This window comes from Leuciscus leuciscus, assembly GCF_965113295.1.
Source record: "Leuciscus leuciscus genome assembly, chromosome: 6".
NCBI classification, from domain to species: Eukaryota; Metazoa; Chordata; class Actinopteri; order Cypriniformes; family Leuciscidae; genus Leuciscus; species Leuciscus leuciscus.
In genome coordinates, this window is record NC_138730.1 from 14601185 (window position 1) to 14620165 (window position 18981).

The 18981-nt window shown below is 36.3% G+C and overlaps 1 protein-coding gene across 2 annotated transcripts in view; it reads right to left on the minus strand.

The window, feature by feature from the left end:
* Positions 1 to 18420, minus strand: part of fgf12a (fibroblast growth factor 12a) — a 105559-nt gene extending 87139 nt beyond the window's left edge. Inside the window, exon 1 of one of the 2 annotated variants that reach the window (XM_082174110.1) lies at positions 18290 to 18420. In XM_082174110.1, the coding sequence (XP_082030236.1) occupies positions 18290 to 18308 (19 nt within the window). In that variant the 5' untranslated portion in view covers positions 18309 to 18420. Of the gene's footprint in view, positions 1 to 9645; positions 10472 to 18289 lie in introns of those variants that run through there. The other variant, XM_082174108.1, reaches the window with a different exon arrangement.
* Between the last annotated feature and the right edge of the window lie 561 nt (positions 18421 to 18981).

Here is an 18981-nt window from a genome sequence, read left to right on the forward strand (position 1 = left end):
ATTCAATATTGATTTTTTTGTACTATGCTGGTACCCAACATGCATTGCAGTATGAAACTTTTGATTGTCACCATTGTTGAGATTTATACGCCGATTCTTGATGTCTGTGTGTGTTTGGCTGATCAAGAAGTTCAAAATGTTTCTGAGCATAAACTTTTTAAAACCCTTCATATTTTCTGCTGGTCTAAACTTCGATAGATCTCGATCTGTAAAATCACAGTGATACCATAATAAAAAATAAAAAACATCACCCATATAAATACATTAGACAATAAAAGAGATCAGTGAATTGGGTCACTAGATGATGATTGTGACCATTAACAAACAGTCATTGTCATCTGATTCTGTTTTCTTTCAGCTGTTTTGCCATAGCAAATGTATTTTAAAGACACAGCTAAATCTAAACCTCTGTCACTGTTTAATAAGACCTTCTGTAGATGCCTGACAGAAATAAATTCAAACTGGTTAGTAATAAGTGAAGCCGGTAATGCTGTTTGTGGAGTCTGCTAAGATATTCAAATATTTAATGTCTTTTATCTTTAGTTGATTTCATTTTTTTTTCTGTTCATCTCGTTCCTCTTTCCTTCAGTGATTCTTCTTGTTAACAGCAGGGGTTCATCAGTGTCTGAATTAACTTTGAAAATTAACTGAATTAACTGTGAAATTATTCACTCAGTCAAGTGGACTATATTAGTGAACTAGGGAATAGTGAATGAGGGAATAGAGTGTGATTTGGTACACAACCTCTGAATGTCGACTTTGAGCGCTGTTAATTCACAGTATATTCCTGTAGGCTACTTTCTCGAAAACGACAAATATCACCCAGAATGCATTTTTTCTACTTTATATTGCTGTTTTAATGGAAAACAGCATGTTACTGTCAAAATGTGGCCGTTTTTTTAGTGGTTGCGCAAGGCTGTGAAGATTTGAGGTCATTACTTATTGGCTGATTGATAAAATAAGTCAAATGAGTGTGAGAGAGAGAGAAAGGTGCGAATTTGACAGTTGAGATTCAAATTCATGAACATTCTGTCAATGTAAGTCTATGGGATTTTTTTGCCCACTTTTTCGTTTTATCAATCGCACAGCAGAGAAGTTATAGCACACAACTCCTCAATAAACCAGTCGATTTGGCACATCATTCATGGGGCTTTGACAAACAGTGTGGGATGAGTTACACTCCGAAGTTTTGTCCAGAAGAATAATAATAAGTATAAGGAATAACAATAGTGATGCTTTGCTTCACAAGCACCACACATAAATAAATGTAAAAAATGATGGTACACTTATTTTGAACTCTCCCAAGACATATGAACAAATTGAAGTGAGGAGTGATAACTCATTACATCCGGCAGATATGGTGATCTGTGCATGATGGCTCCTGAACATGCTCCTGAGAAATGCTGTCCTGGTTTCAAAACCCAGTTTAGTCATGGGGCCATTAGCAATCAAAACCTGAGGAGCAAGGCGCCCCTGTGATGGAACACAAAGTGTTATATCAGCACATTTTGCTCATCACATGCCACTGGCCAAGGAGAAGGTGAACCCTGAATATACCCAACCCATACGTCTCATATCACCATCAATTAGACAAAATGTCATTGTTGCAGGATTTATATGAAATGTGTGCAGTAAGATGTGGCTGCATGCCATTCAAATGATCAAAAATATAGTTTTTTCCACTTTTGACCAGAAGATATACATATATACAATACAGTCCAACGGTTGGACATTTAAACCTGAAAGCTTTATGATTTGGAAAAATCTAAAACAAAACTTAAAATTAATAATAAATAATTAAGATTCTGCACTGTTTTGTCACTATTCAAATAAGCACATTTGTGGCAGTGACCATATGACCTCTTTTATACAGATGGTCAGATGTTCTTGTTTCCAATGAAACACACAGGTGAATATTCTCAAATCACGCTGAGATAACATGATCATCAGGTTTTGCACCAAACCAAAAGAAGGGTATTGTATTACGTGTATTATATCTCATTACATGAGACTTTTGGAAGTTTGGAACAATCCTGGAACAATTTTGGAAGTTTGGAATAATCCCTACCCCCTATAGGGGTTGGGGTCGGGGTGGGAGGACTTTATTGTCCCAATAAGGCTACATTTATTTAATAAATATCATAATTTACACTTAATATGTTATTATTGCATACTCTTTTATATTGTACTAAATACTGAGGTGCAACTAGTTAATGTATTATAAGTATGTATGAAGAAATATTATCAATAAATATGAAGAAAATATGTGAAAAGTGAAATTAAAGTGCCTAATGATTATTTAATGATTAAGTATTTATGTACACTTTTTTATGTACACTGACTTTTTACATATTTTCTTCATATTTATTGAAAATAAATGCCTTTCAAATCTGATATACGATGGGAAAAGGGAGAAGACTCGAACTCAAAAGTATCTGCAATGCACCTTACTCCCTACACCGCTGCTGCTGGCAGGTCACAGGCGTTCTTGCACTTTTGTCTGGCCCAACCTAACATTGGTTGGTGGAGTTAGTGTTAATAGTCTCTGCCAACGAGGCAGGATATTTGCACTTAGTGTAAATAGACACTCTGAAAAATATATATTTAACTAAATCTGCAAAGTGACATTCAATTTACTAAGGAATGGATGTGCAATATCTAAAACAAATTAGATTAATTTGACAAGAGCTGTAAAATTTGTTGTTAGGTATAGGCCAGTGTTTTCTAAAACTGGCACTGAAGTACCCCCAACACTGCACACTTTGGTGCACTTTAAATACCTATATGATGCACTAAATAAACCGAAAAAAAACAAAGGGCCCTATCATACACCTGGCGCAATTCCAGCGAGTGTTTTTTGCTACACTGTAAAAAAATAAAATCGTTAAAAAACGGTCAATGACTGGCAGCTGCGGCTGCCAAACAAAAACCGTAAAAATAAAGTAAAATATCCTAATTTAAATGAAGTGCAAAAAACTTTTACAGAAATTTTCCTTAAATGTTTTACAGAAAAACACTGTTATTTTACAGCTATTTCCTGAATTATTACGATCAAACACCTTCATTGTAAAAAAATCCCATAAAAAAACAGTCAAATGACTGTCAGCAACGGCTGCAGTACAAAAAAACGTAAAATGAATGTAAAATATCCTAATTTAAATAAGTGCAAAATATTTTTACAAAAATCTTCATTAATCTTTTTTAACAGAAACACACAGTTAAAACACAGTTATTTCACATTTATTTTCGGATTTTTTTTTTTTACTGAAAAACACGCAGTTAATTATATGCATGATTTGTTGTGACTATACGTCACTGCATCAGCAACTACACAGTTACTGTCTGTTAAATAAAGCAACATGCAGCATTTCATCAGTGTTTCTCTGCTCATCCTGGACTGAAGCTCAGGCTCTACTCTTCAACACAATGGTGACACACGAAACACACCATACAGAAACACTTTAAACCCCAACAGAACATTAAACACAACCAGATCTCTCAGGATCTCAGCATCTTCACTTATTACAATCCAGACTTTATTTCTTTCATACTAACATTCTTATTGAGAATTAACAGAGGTTTAGAAGTTTAAGTTTTATTGAAAAGAATAAAGTTTGATGTCACCATGATGGAGATCAGTGTTTGCTTTAGTTGGGCTCTTGAACTTTTAGTGTTTAACTTTAATGTTTAACTTGAACGTTTCTCTGGCTGCATTAACTGGGTGTCTCTGATGCATGTTTGTAATTGTAGCAATCCAAGAGAAACTCAGATTAGATGATATTAGTCACTTTTTAGTGATAATAGTCATCATGTAGTCTCCTGCTTTATTAATACCACCTGAAGTGAAATATCTGATTAAGTTGTTCAATATTAGTTGTTTATTTTGCATGACAAAACTGCCATAGCCTGCAGGATCATATAGACTCACTCAGAGATCAAGAATCAGCGTATGAATCACAACAATGGTGACAATGAAAAAAAATCTGAATTACTATAAAGTCACAAAAAGGCTTTGTTGGTTGTCACCATTGTTGAGATTCATATGTTGATTCTTGATGTCTCTATACTACAATAAAAATGAACCAGCTCAACTTTTTCTGTACAATATAAATATTAAATTTCAGATTGTTATACTGATGCCACAATATTTCAAGGGTTGTGTGGAACATAATGACATTAATTATAAACTTTGTATAAAGCTGAACTCCATCTCATATTCAGAGATTTGACTGACACATCAGTGAATCAGATCATCATATGATGACTTTAACATCATCAATATATGACCAAGATCATCTGATATTTTCTCCAGCATTTATTGCTATAACAAACGTGTATGAAATACACAGTTAAAGCAGCCAGAGATAAATGAAATTTAAAAACTTAAGGGTCATGAGCCCAACTAAAGCAGACACTGATCTCAATCATGGTGACATCAAATGTATTTTAAAGTTTTTTACACTTTATTTTAATGAGCATATTTTACTTTAATTTTAGGGTTTTTGTTTGGCAGCCGCAGCTGCCAGTCATTTGACCCTTTTTTTACGATTTTTTAACAATGAAGGTATTTGATCATAATAATGCTGGAAATACCTGTGAAATAACAGTGTTTTTTCGGTTTATTTAAATTAGCATATTTTACTTTAATTTTAAGGTTTTTGTTTGGCAGCCGCAGCTGCCAGTCATTTGACCCTTTTTTTACGATTTTTTTTACAATGAAGGTATATGATCGTGATTATTCAGGAACTACCTGTAAAATAACAGTGTTTAGCAGTTTATTTAATTTAGGATGTTTTACAGTTTTTTGGGGGGCTGACAGTCATTTGACCATTTTATCATTTGACTGTTTTGTTACTGTTAAATTACAGATTATATTTGTAATTTTACATACATTTTTATGTAATTTAAGAAAACAGAAAAAATACTGTATGAAAAATACAATCAATTTTCTGTATAAAAAATGTGAATTACTGTAATTTGTCATTAATGTCACAATACCTAAATTAACAGCTGAATTTTTATTTTACAGATATTATTTGTAATTTTACAGTGTTTTGAGTACAATTTAAAATTAAAGAAAATGATCGTCAAAAAATCACAGTTATTTTCTGTAAAATTTGGATTTTTTTTTACAGTGTAGTTTCAGCCCGACGCTGTTATCATTATCACGTTCTGCGTTGTTTAAATAGCAAATGCATTTGCGCCCATTTGTGCGTGCTGGTCTGAAAACGAGGTGTGTTCAGGCGCATTGTTGGTGCGTTGCTATTTTGAGGCAACTGAAATAGACTGTGCCATTGATCAAAACCACCTGGTCTGAAGTCAATGGCGCAATATATATATATATATATATATATATATATATGTATGTATATGTATTGTTATTTAAAGAAGTGGGGACTTGCAGGGCACCTGCATGTCATAATGTAACATTTGGAACTTGAAAGGCAAAATCATTTTTTATTCACAAAGGTCTCTTCCACAAGTCCGTTAGCGAAGGCAACATGCAATGGTCACTTTCGAGGAAGTAATTTGTTAATGGTCATCTTACCCAGAGTGACACGTCTTCATATCTAGATATGGCGAGTTAACATATAAATACAATTTAAGTTGTTTTGTTTTGTTGAGATATATTACACATTTTTGCAATGTATTTCATATGAAAAGCCCCCTGAAATAATTTTTTTAAGTTTTTTTAGCTTTAAGTATGAATATGTTAGTGAATATGTTAATATGTTATTATGAATATGTTAGTTGAATAAGGTTATGAATAAGCTGGTGTGTTCCAAAACAATGACAACATTCACATTTAGGAGATATAAGCATTCAAAACTAACAGTCTCAAAAATGGATCACGGATTTTTACGACATCACTGCGGACTTCAGCTTCTCATCACATCTTCTCTCCAATCAAATGCTCTCTAGAACTTAAAAACTTCATTATAACTGTACATTTATTTGTATCATATTAATACCAATATTAAGATATTCCTGTTGTCGCTGCCTAGCTTTGTCGTGTAAACATTCCATGTGACGCTAATGAGGAAATTACGTGGTCTTTCATTGCTCCCTTCGCCAAGTGCGTTCCAAACAGCTTCATTATGACTCACAAGTGCCCTGCTCCCTCAAAAGTCCCTACTTCAAGAGCTCTGCCCTTCGGAGTGAGTAGGACATAGGGATGCTCACTTCCGACTGGAATTGGCCCATGTACCCTTCACTAACGGCTTGTGGAAGGGCCCTCAGGTGTTCACTTTCGTCTGGAACAAATGGCCCCTTTCCCAATGTGCCCTTCAAGGAATTCACTCCTAAACTGTGCAGTGCTGGAGGGACTCCAGGACCAGGGTTGAGAATCACTGTTTGTTGCAGTGCCATTGTTTTTTTTGTTTGTTTTTTTTTTGTTTTGTTTTTAAACAGTTAACATTTTAATTAACTTTGGCATTTGACTTATCATTCTGTTCTGTATGATAATTAAGGACAACAGATGGAACTGGATAATATTCTGAATGTTCTGATGCAATCTGACTTCTGTCCTGTAATGCTGCCTGAATACACTGATACACTGTTCGCTCGTTGGCCAGAGGAGAACTGGCCCTCCGACTGAGCCTGGGTTCTCCCAAGGTTTTTTTCTCCATTCTGTCACTGATGGAGTTTTGGTTCTTTGCCACCGTCGCCTTTGTCGCATTTGGCTTTTGGCTTGCTTAGTCGACATAGAGGGACATTTAATATTCAACAATATTATTGATCTGCCTGCACTGACACCATTATATAAGAACTGAACTGAGCTGGACGATGACATCACGGTTTTCTCCAGAGCGGCTATATATATAAATTAACTAAATTAATCACTTTTTTTACAACAAAAATGATCACTCAACTTACTTAAGCTGGACTGTGACACTATTTTCTTCTAGATCAGCTGTACAGCAGAAACACACTTTGTTGCATTATTTTCCTGTCATCTCTGTAAAGCTGCTTTGAAACAATCTGTATTGTAAAAAGCACTAAATAAATAAAGGTGACTTGACTTGACTAATCAACGGGCCAGTAGAGCAGTGATCTTCATTCAAGGGCCCGGACTGGACAAAGCAATGGAGAAAAGAACTGCTGTTTACTATGTACTATGTACATCGTCGCATAGCTTGTAATACATTTTAAATCAGAATTTTACCTAAAACTGTCATGTTTGGTTTGACTTTGATTTGACTTTTGAGTTGGTTTTTCTGTTTCCTGATCGGTTTCCTTTGTTTGTATTTGTTTCCTCGGGACTTATTGTTTGATTACGACACTGCACCTGTTTATTGTTTAATTGATTGGTTTGAGTTAATATATATTGAGTTTGTTTTAAGTCTTTGTTCCGTATTTGTGCCTTTAAAGTTGGTTGTTCTGTCCGTGTTTTTTGAGAGTGATTTGTTTCTTTTTGAGTGTGTTAATAAAGTATGCTGCTGCGAGTAGATCTAGCTTTATTTTATTTCCCACGTCAGTCAGCTGTGACAAACACGTTTTAATGTGGGAGGGACAACAAAACATTTAGTTTAACTTTAACTTCTTAAATTTATTGTAACTTTTTTTAATTAATATAATACTGCATTTTAACATAAATTTATAATATTGTTATATTATTTAATTATATTGCATATTTACTTATGCTTTTTTTTTACTACAAGAGACATTTGTGAAATCAAATTTGTGCATTTAAAGGGATAGTTCACCCAAAAATGAAAATTCTGTCATTTTTTACTCACCCTCAAGTTGTTCCAAACCTGTATGAATTTCTTTCTTCTACTGAACACAAAAGAAGATATTTTGAAGAAGGTTGGTAACCAAACAGTTTACGGGCCCCATTGACTTCCATAGTATTTTTTTTTTTTTTCATACAATGGAAGCCAATGATGTAAATAATTACATAATAAAAATTTTTGGGAGAACTATATACCCCTTTAGATTTTACTGTGTTAACAAATTAACTACAAAAATAAACAATTAATTCAAAGTATTAAAAAAATGTGTTGCAGCACAGCTGAATAGAACTGATCTTCTGTGCACAATCGAGTTGCCTGCAAAAGAATGGATAAACAGAAAAGGTGTATAGGTCAGCAAAAGCTTGTCAAGTCTAATGAAGTGAAGGATTGCACAGCAGCAGCAGCATAACATAGTTAAGTATGCGGTGTATATTAGTTTGTCTGTGTGGAAATAATATATCATTCCCCATTTGCAACATAAGCAGTTAAAATAGTCATCTCTGATTAATGCAACTTTATATTTCTTATTTTAATTAGTACCTGCACAGAATTAGAATTTTGTATAGTCCGTAAAGAGATAGCTCACCCAAAAAATAAAAGTAGCTAATGATTTACTCACCCTCAAGTCATCCTAGATGTATATGACGATCTTCTTTCATACGAATACAATCGGAGTAATATTAAAAAAAGTTCTGGCTCTTCCAAGCTTTAAAATGGCAGTGAATAGACGTTTCTGTTTTGAAGTCTATAAAAGTGCATCTATCTTTCATAAAAGTGCATCTATCCATGATAAAAGTGCTCCACATGAAAATATTAATAGTAAAAAAAAAAAAAAAAAAAAAAAATAAGTAAAAAAAAAAGATATATTTTATATATATCTAAAACTTTATAAAGTAAAATAACTACCTTCCGGCCAAACGAACAAACGACTAGTTTGGCTGCACTTTTATGATGGATAGATGGAAATATAACTCCAATTGTATTCGTCTGAAAGAAGAATGTCATATACACCTAGGATGACTTGAGGGTGAGCTAATTTAAATGTCTGTGTGAACTATCCCTTTAAAGCGATTGCATAATAATTTGCTCATTCTATAATGTCTTTCCAAAAATCATATTCTTCAGTGGAACACAATGGAAGATGTTGGACCGGATGACTTCCTCAGTGACCATTCACTTTCAGTACTTCATTCAATGAAAGTGAATGAGAAAGTGAGACTATAAGGGTGTCATATCCATTTGTCTTCGATAAAGAAAGAGAAAGGACAAATGGGCTGATTATGAAATAATCTCATGAAACTTGTAACACACGTTACATAAAATGATTACAAGCACGGGCCTCCTGGTGGTCTGCAATGTGCAGTGAGATGCACAGGCTCCTCTTTGGAGGAGGTGGTACTCTCAGATGAGCCAGAGTTGGGAGCGATGCGGAATCGAGTCGCTGTCCGGGGTGCTGAAGTTCCCTGTCCTGGAGGACACTCGCACACTTTCCTTTAGAAAGCTCATCTCACCTCAAACGAGCTCGGCACGTGTCTGTCTGTCTGTCTGTCTGCCGTATAGCCTCGCTGACCGCATTTGCTGCATATGCATCAATAGTTTCCTACATTCACCCTGCTTTCTTTGTTCCCGGTACCAATAAAGAAATGTCCTTGACACGGATTTCGCCACTAAAGCGCTTCTGCTCATGACCATGATGGAGATGCGTTTCGTGGTCATAAGATGTGAGATGGAATGACATGAGTGGTCGCAAGAAAGTCGCATGAGCCCCTCACAAAACAAGTTAGCACAAATGCGTGGAGTGGGAGCGCATAGTATACCGCAGACACGGAAGATGTGCTCACCAGCGCCAGCGGCCAATGAGAGCGTTTTTCATCGCTCAACTGAGAGCATGCACAGCTAAATGTCTCACCGCTGGTGGTTGTGGTCGGCTCCGATCGTTGTCCACAGAGACACTGCAGCATATGCGCTCCTTTCTTCAGGAAGAGCCTCAGAATCCTCATTGACTTGAGTTGGTGTGGGTCCCTCGTCAATCCACGCAAACGAGCACAGGATCACAACAGAGGTTGACTGTAGTGTGAGCCCCTCGGGTGGCTATACAGTGTTCGGAGCATCAAAAATAGCAGAGGGCAAAGGAAGACAGTCTCGAGCGAGGCATCTTGAGTGCATCCTGCTGCTTCTTTGCCGGTAGTAGACTAGTGAGTACTCGCTTTAGCATATTTAGCTCCAGATGCGCAGCGCAAGGACGTTAGGGTAATGTGCACATGTCTCGGTCTTGAAATGAGAGAAAGTTCAGCTGCAGTGATGAGTGACAGAACGGCCGCTGATGAGGTCATGCGCGCTGTGCATGTTGCATGCGTTACGGGGCAGCCTGAGGCACAGATAGCTGGATTAAAACGCCAATTGTTCCGTGTCCACGGGGAGCCGAGACGGATAGAGGCGTAAAGCCTACGTCAGATGAAGCCTACATTTAAAGACAAGGATTTTTTTAGCGCATGGTCAAGAAGTTTCGCACCTGCCTTGAGCTGGTCCGTGCGCTAGAGGACGCTGTAGGACAACGCGCGCGCTCGTGTGTGTGTGTGTGTGTGTGTGTGTGTGTGTGTGTGTGTGTGTGTGTGTGTGTGTGTTGTGTGTGTGTGTGTGTGTGTGTGTGTGTGTGTGTGTGTGTGTGTGTGTGTGTGTGTGTGTGTGTGTGTGTGTGTGTGTGTGTGTGTGTGTGTGTGTGTGTGTGTGTGTGTGTGTGTGTGTGTGTGTGTGTGTGTGAAAAACATGTTTTTCTATCCCTTCAACCTGAATGCACACGGACTCATGGGGACTCGTGTCACCGTGGGGACCTAAATTTAATTCCCCATGAGGAAACAAGCTTATAAATCATACAGAATCATCTTTTTTCTTCTTTTTTTTTTTTTGTATGTAAAAATGCAGAAAGTTTTTTGTGATGGGAAGGTTTAGGGGTCGGGTTAGTGTAAGGGGAGAGAATATACCGTCTGTAACGTATAAAAACCATTACGCCTGTGGAGAGCCCCACAAAGATAGTAAACCATGTGTGTGTGTGTGTGTGTGTGTGTGTGTGTGTGTGTGTGTGTGTGTGTGTGTAACCGAGTAGCTTAGGTGATTATCAAAACTAGGTGGACTGTTTATTCAATATTTACCATGGCAATTTTGCTAATTCAAAACACAATCCCTTGCAGATGGTTTATTAATCCTTACAGTTTTAAAATTATTTCTCAAATTATGAAATTGGAATCTTGCACAAGGTGTTGTACTTGACCACAGAAAACTTTCTGCATTTTTACTTCAAATAACCAAAACAACAACAACAACAACAACAACAAAACAATATAGTGTGATTTATAAGCGTTTTTTTCTCCTGGGATCAAACAATGTCCTCACAAGGTTAAAAAAATTACTGGTATTACTATCACACACACACACACACACACACACACACACACACACACACACACACACACACACACACACACACACACACACACACACACACACACACACACACACACACACACACACAGCTGTGATTGCCAGAACATCATCATAAAAATTGTAATATCATTACATTTAAATGTACCTACCTAAACTATTCAAATCTGTTTGTTACTGTAAAATGTAAAGGCAATAACACAGGTGGTTCAAATGGAAGACCAGCTAAAAACAAGTTAGCAACTGTGCCAATGACAACTAGAAGTTTTAGATCGGTACACTGTTTTATCATTGATTACATGATCCTTCAGAAATCATTATAATATAAAATGCTGATTTGCTGCTCAAGAAACATTTAATAATTATCAATGTTGAAAACAGTTGTGTAATTTTATTTATTTATTTATTTTTCAGGATTCTTTGATGAATAGAAAGCTGAAGAGAACAGCATTTATCTGAAATAGAACGCTTTTGTAACATTAAACTCTACCGTTCAAAAGTTTGGGGTTTTGGAGAAATTCAAGAAATTAATACTTTTATTCAGCAAGGATGCATTAAATTGATCAAAAGTGACAGTGAAGACAGTTATAATGTTACAAGAGCCTTAAGCCTTAAGAGCAGAAAAGACTTCTTTTAAAAACATGAAAAAAATAAAAATACAAGCTGCAAACCATCTGCATGTTTACAAAAAAAATTCAGTTTTTCTGAATTGCTAAAACATTAAACCCTATTCTCTGAACCAAATTCTCAATAGTCTAAACCAATTTGTCGAATAAATCACTCTTTCTGTAAAACATTAAACAAGTTCAGGTAGTTAATACACTGTTTGCAAATCTAATACACTCAAAACTCTAAACACATTCTCACTTACTAAAACACATTTCGCACTGTGATGCACTTATGTTTCAAAACACTAAACACAGGCAGGCGAAAGTTAAACGCAACTGCAACACAGTTGTCATTGTTTACACACAACGAATCAAAATTGTTCACACTTATTTTTAATGATGTGACCAAACCAACTGTACATAATACAAGTCAGGTCAGGGTGCCAAAACGGACTCAAAATGTTGCACTGAATGTTGATACCAACAATGGTAAATGGTAAATGGACTGCATTTACTGTATATAGCGCTTTCACAGACCTATGGCCACCAAAGCGCTTTACATAGCCTCACATTCACCCATTCACTCACTCATTCATACACCGACGGCATAACAATGGATGGAAACAATGTAAGAGGGAGAGAAGGTAGATGATGAGTAAGAGGAGGTGAACAAGCAGGAAGAGGATGAGGACGAGGAAGAGCAGGTGTGAAGAATGTTGTCAAGGCTGGATCTGGCTTTAGGGTTTTTCCCTTTGCCTGCAGAGATGACATTGTCTGAGACATGCTTTTTCCATTGTCTCCGGCCGGACCAACATGAAGATATGATGCTGAAGCAGAATCAATCTCTCTCACTGACCGTGATTTTGCAGTTGCAGAACTCTTCTGAGTGTACTTTACTGTAACATGCTTTACATTTAGAGTTTTTTACTGTAACCTTTTTGGCTTTTGCAGTTGGGTCACAGTATTTTCACAGTATGCAAGTGGTAAATATACAGAGATTCAAAATTCAGTACAATACTATTTGCAGTGCATACAGTATACAATGTATTCACCTTACTACCGTAAGTTGTCATTACTATACTTTTTTACGTAATTGCAAAATGTATTTACTTTGTTACAATATACTTTTTTTCTGTAACTGCTTGCTTTGGATTCTGTGTTCTCCATTTTCTTGGTGTAGTGTCTAATGAATGATCTGTAGTGTTTATAATATTGACTCGCTGTGTGTATGATCTGAAAGAATTGTTTGATTTTGAGCACAGATAAAATGGTTTTGAGGCAACTGTTTGATTTTGCCAGAAGAGTCAGAGGTTCTTTGAATGTTTAAAAAATTAGGTTTTTCCGTTTAAGGTTTTGAGAAAGTGAGTGATGGTTTCAAGAAAACCATTTAGCAATTCAGAAAAACTGTAATACACATGAAGCCATACATTTACCAGAATAAAATTTAAGGAAAGCTTTAGAATCCATCTAAAACTTCAAAAAAATCCATCTATTAATTCCAAGAAACATATATGTTGTAGATTCTTCGTTCAATTCACAGCCACCTAATAGATACAAACACCATGTCCAACTTGCACATTTGAGAGTAATAGAAACACACAATAGAGTCCTTGCAACCTCCAAACTGTAAATCCTTACAAGCATTTAAGGTGTTCTAAAATAACTTTGTAGAAGGCTAACTTTCTTACAGAGACAGTGTGTTTCAAATTGCTAGATGTTTCTAAATTGTTTTTTTTTTTAATCTGGAGTTCCTAATGACTGACAAAATGTGCTAAAAACAAGCAAGTAAGAGAAATAAAGCGCTTTGCTGCATGCATGACCTATGCAGCAGAGTTGTGTGTTCTCTCTGCAGCAGAATAACTCAATCATTCCATCGTCAAAACCAGGGAGATGGGTGAAGAATAAAGAACAGGATTGGAAAAAGCATGAAGAGAACAAGTAAAGGACAGGTGGCTCAGGATAGATTCACATTGTGCTATTGAGAGGATCATTTCCTGCTAACAGGGCAAAGTTTCATCTAACCATGCCTCACTTGTCCACACTGAGCGGTTAAGGACAGTCTTGTTGCCATGAGGCCTTACAAATGTGAAGCAAAAAAATTGTGAATGTTCTGACCTTTTGCCTTTCACATCTATGAGTATGAAACCTGTACAGATGTGAGTTTAAAACTAAATCTATAATTCTATAACTACAATACATATAATTCTATTAAAGGGATAGTTCACCCAAAAATTTAAATCCTGTCATTTATTACTGACCCTCATGTCGTTCCAAACCCATTTGACTTTCGTTCATCTTCAGAACACAAATGAAGATATTTTTGGATGAAATCTGAGAGATTTCTGTCCCTCCATTGACAGCTACACAACTACCACTTTGACGCTTGAAAAATTTAAAGCTACACTGTGTAGGATTTTCTCCCATCTAGCGGTGAAATTGTTTATGACTACCAACTGAATATTACTTTCTAGCCCCTCCCATTCTGAGGGCTTTTTAACTCCTACGGTGGCCGTATTATTTCAAATCTGCCGGCAGTCGCGAGTAATCTCCCCGTCGCGTTCGTCACGGAGCCACTGAGTGTCAAAACGCAAAAGGCGAAACTTGAATTTCCAGGTATGTCCCTCTTTGGCTAATGTATTTTCAAGATGGAGGCGCAACTCGCTCGTATGTATTATAAATGGCAAATTCTACGCTTACGAGAATACTTGATTAGTTGGTAGAAGTAATTACACATTAATGAGCACATATGATTTGCTAAGACAAAGTGTTTTTTGCTAAGAATCAACTTCTTACACAGAGTAGCTTTAATAAAGAGATCGTAAAACTAACCCATATGAATAGAGTGGTTTAGTCCAAATTTTCTAAAGAGAATCACACATCAGTTGTGGTAAACGGAAGCTTAGCATGTTCGCTTGACATGCAAGAACCAATGAGGTTCTCGTGTTACGCATCATGTTTAAGCTTCTGCAAGAACCAATGAGGTTCATTCTCGTGTTACGCATCATGTTTGAGCTTCTGCAAGAACCAAAGAGGTTCATTCTCATGTTACGCAGCACGTTTGAGCTTCAGCAAGAACCAATGAGATTCATTCTCGTGTTAAGCAGCGAATTAGAGCTTCAGCAAGAACCAATTTGTTTGGCAACGAGTTTGAGCTTCTGCAAGAACCAATGAGGTTCATTCTCGTGTTACAGAGTTTGAGCTTCTGCAAGAACCAATGAGGTTCATTCTTGTGTTACACAGCATGTTTGAGCTTCTGCAAGAACCAATGAGGTTAATTCTCGTATTACGCAATGAGTTTGAGCTTCTGCAAGAACCAATGAGGTTAATTCTCGTGTTACGCAGCGAGTTTGAGCTTTCGCAAGAACCAATGAGGTTCATTCTTGTGTTACGCAGCACGTTTGAGCTTCATCAAAAAAACACTGAGGTTCATTCTCGTGTTATGCAACATGTTTGAGCTTCAGCAAGAACCAATGAGATTCATTCTCATATTACGCATCGAGTTTGAGCTTCTGCAAGAACCAATGAGGTTCATTCTCGTGTTACACAGAGTTTGAGCTTCTGCAAGAACCAGTGAGGTTCATTCGTGTGTTACGCAGTGAGTTTGTGCTTTTGCAAGAACCAATGAGATTCATTCTCGTGTTACGCAGCACGTTTGTGCTTCAGCAATAGGTTTGTTCTCGTGCATCAAGCAGGTTCGGTTGAGCTTCTATTTATTTTCGCTGATCAATGTTTATATGTAAAAAAAAGCCTGAATCAAATTTGTTCATCAAATAAAGCGATCAAGTCTCTACAGACAATTTGGACTAAACCGCTCAAATCATATGGATTAGTTTTACGATCTATTTTTGAACTTTTTCATGCATCAAAGTGGAAGTTGCGCAGCTGTCAATGGAGGGACAGAAATATGCAAAATTTTATCAAAAAGAATGAAGATGAATTAGCCTTGGAAAACCCAGACAACTTCTGGCAAATTTAGATTTGCTCTGCAAGTAGTCTGGCAAAGAGCACATTCAAGCCCATTTCTAATCCGTCAAAATTGCGGAACCAATCAGAAACATTGGGGCGGGCTTTACACAATGACGATCACTCTGATTGGTTTTAGGTCTATCCAATTGCGCCCACAGGCATTTGAGCGATGTCCTTTGGTGACGCCCCTTTGGAAATTAGTTATTAATGAAGCATTGCCAGACCATAACTCAGTTACTACTGAGAATGGTCTGGTTTTAACCAGGCTAAAGATGAATGATAGTCTTGCGGGTTTGGAACAACATAAGGGTTAGTAATTAATGACAGACTTTTCATTTTTGGGTGAACCAACCCTTTAGATAGACAGACAGACAGACAGACAGACAGACAGATAGATAGATAGATAGATAGATAGATAGATAGATAGATAGATAGATAGATAGATAGATAGATAGATAGATAGATAGATAGATAGATAGATAGATAGATACACTGTAAAAAATGATTTTTTGGTGAAGTAAATACTACTGAAAAAAAACAATGTAATTTACATGAAAAAGTTAGTCCAGGCAAGAATTTAAAAAACTAAGTAAATTCCATATCAGTACTTATTTCAAGCGAGTAGAAATGAAAGCGTAAATATCAACTCAATAAAATTAAGTAAAAATTACTCAACTTTTCTGATACTGGGGTTCCCATCATGCACTGGACCTTGAATAATTAATGAGGTTCATTTTTCACTGTTTTCCAGCTGTATTTACACTGTTTTATCATTGCTTTTGTTGTCAGGATTAGTAACTTGCCATTTTGTGACATTTTGAGTAAATTTTCTGCTCAAAATGACACATTCAAACACAAAAATGATCCATCAAATGTTACCGTCATTGTGTATTGTCTACGAAGTATTGAGGTACTGTATTTGCATTCACATGAGACTTAACATCTGACATGATGTCTTATAAATTACTTAGATAATCTAAGTAAAGCACATACTATAAATGATTGGTATAATTCAATATTATTGTTTGAGTGAAATGTAATGCAAAGGAATATTCAACTAAATCGATATCAATCAACCTTTTACTAGCCAAGTTAAAATTACTTATTATCTTTGTTACTTTCACTTAACTAGGTTAAGTAAAGTTTACTTAATTCCATATTCCAAGTAAATTTAACTTAAAGATTTCTAATTAAAGCTACTAATAAATGTTTAGGTTTTTACTTGGCAAACTTTGTAAATTTACTAGCATTTTCAGAGTGAAAAAAATTAGCAAGCTTTTTTCAAGTAAATCCTACTCCAAATTTTTTACAGTGTAGATAGATAGATAGATAGATAGATAGATAGATAGATAGATAGATAGATAGATAGATAGATAGATAGATAGATAGATAGATAGATAGATAGATAGATAGATAGAAAGAAAGAAAATGAAATGAAATTATGTGGGATTGGGAATGATGAATATTGTTGTTGGATAAAGAGAAGGGATCGAAGAAATTAGAGAGAACTATATAGAGAGAACTATATTAAGGCAGCAAGATGGTGAGGATGGAGTGCACTTCTTCATGAAAAAAAAAAACGATGGACAAACAGAAAAGATGTGTAGGTCAGCAGAAAGATTTCAGGATTAATGAAGCTAAGAAAACCTTTACACTGTGAATCCACACAGCATCTATCTATCTATTTCTATCCCCACCTTCCCTGTGTGTGTCTGTTTTGACAAGGAGTCAGTCAAAGTATAAAAACAAAAGCTCACAACGCTGAAGTAATATGCCAGTTTAACATCAATACACAATACACATCAATACACAGTCACCATGTCTGTGCATTCAGAATAGAACCTTTTGATTTAACATAAACTGATCGTGGATTATCTTCTCTGCCTTTAAATAAATCACTCAACAACATTGCAGTGCACATGGTGATGGAGAGAGTTTCTTTTTGCTTGTATGCTGGCATGCTGATCGGCGGGCTCAGTGCCACAAAATCCACCTCACACATTCATGTCTCCCAAAAAGGGGACAACCAGCACTTTTTATAGGAGCAGCTGGCCCAGCCCCTGGTTGACAGAAATAAATTCACACAAAAAGTCACACAAGCTCTTGTTCAAATTTATGAAATATCACACTATGGAATAAAATAAAAAAAGTCAACTTATAGTTAATTCGAGTAACGAAACAGTGAGTTGTGTGCTTTGCGTGGATGTGGTGTGTTTACAGGATTTTGATTTGCTCAGCATCTGCACAGGAGGAGAGGAAAGCAGCCGCTGCCGGTATCTTGGCACACACTCTCAAGGCTAATGTTCATAAGTCATCTGATCTACCCACTCAACACCAACTACACAGCATTAAAAATCATCCCATCCTAACAGAATGTTCACATGTACCGGATCTTAGCAGTTCGCTAAGCTTTAAAGTCCGAATACTGCATTGAGCTCAGCACACTTCCGCAGTCCACTTTCCCCGAACACCCCTAAAGCGCATTCACTCTATCCCGCGTGATAAAAAAAAAACATGTCCATGACTCTGGAAGTTTCTTACCTTTATCTCCTTTATCCATCTTGCGCGGTGTTTTGGAGGAATCTCTCGTGGTTGCAGTTTTTGTTGCGGGATGCGTAAAGGGCAGATACAGCAGTGTGCTGAACCTCGCAGTAGTCGAGCAGCACAGAGCAGTCTTTACACAGCGCTATTGATGAATGAGTATGAGAGAGTTGTGTCCCGGACACACAGGGCGGGGAGTGCACTGTACTCGTGTATGAACGTGTGTTCAAGAAATATAGAGAAAGAGATAATAATGAATTGCTGTCGACGGAGCTGTTCACTTTCTGTAGTGCTGAAACGCTTTGTCTGTGTTGCTGCCAAGAATGAATAATCATAATCACAGCACAGTCACTGCTTCTGGTTATAATTACATTGTTTAACTGAATGCAAGCAAGCATATGTGGTAACACTTTACAATAAGGTTCATTAGTTAACTACATTAGTTAACATGAACTAATAATGAACTGCACTTCTACAGCATTTATTAATCTTAGTTATTATTAATTTTATCATTTACTAATACATTATTAAAATCAAACGTTGTATTTGTTAACATTAGTTAACGCACTGTGAACTAACATGAACAAACAATGAACATCTGTATTTGCATTAACTAACATTAACAGAGATTAATAAATACTGTAACAAATGTATTGCTCATGGTTAGTTAACTAATGTTAACTGAACCTTAT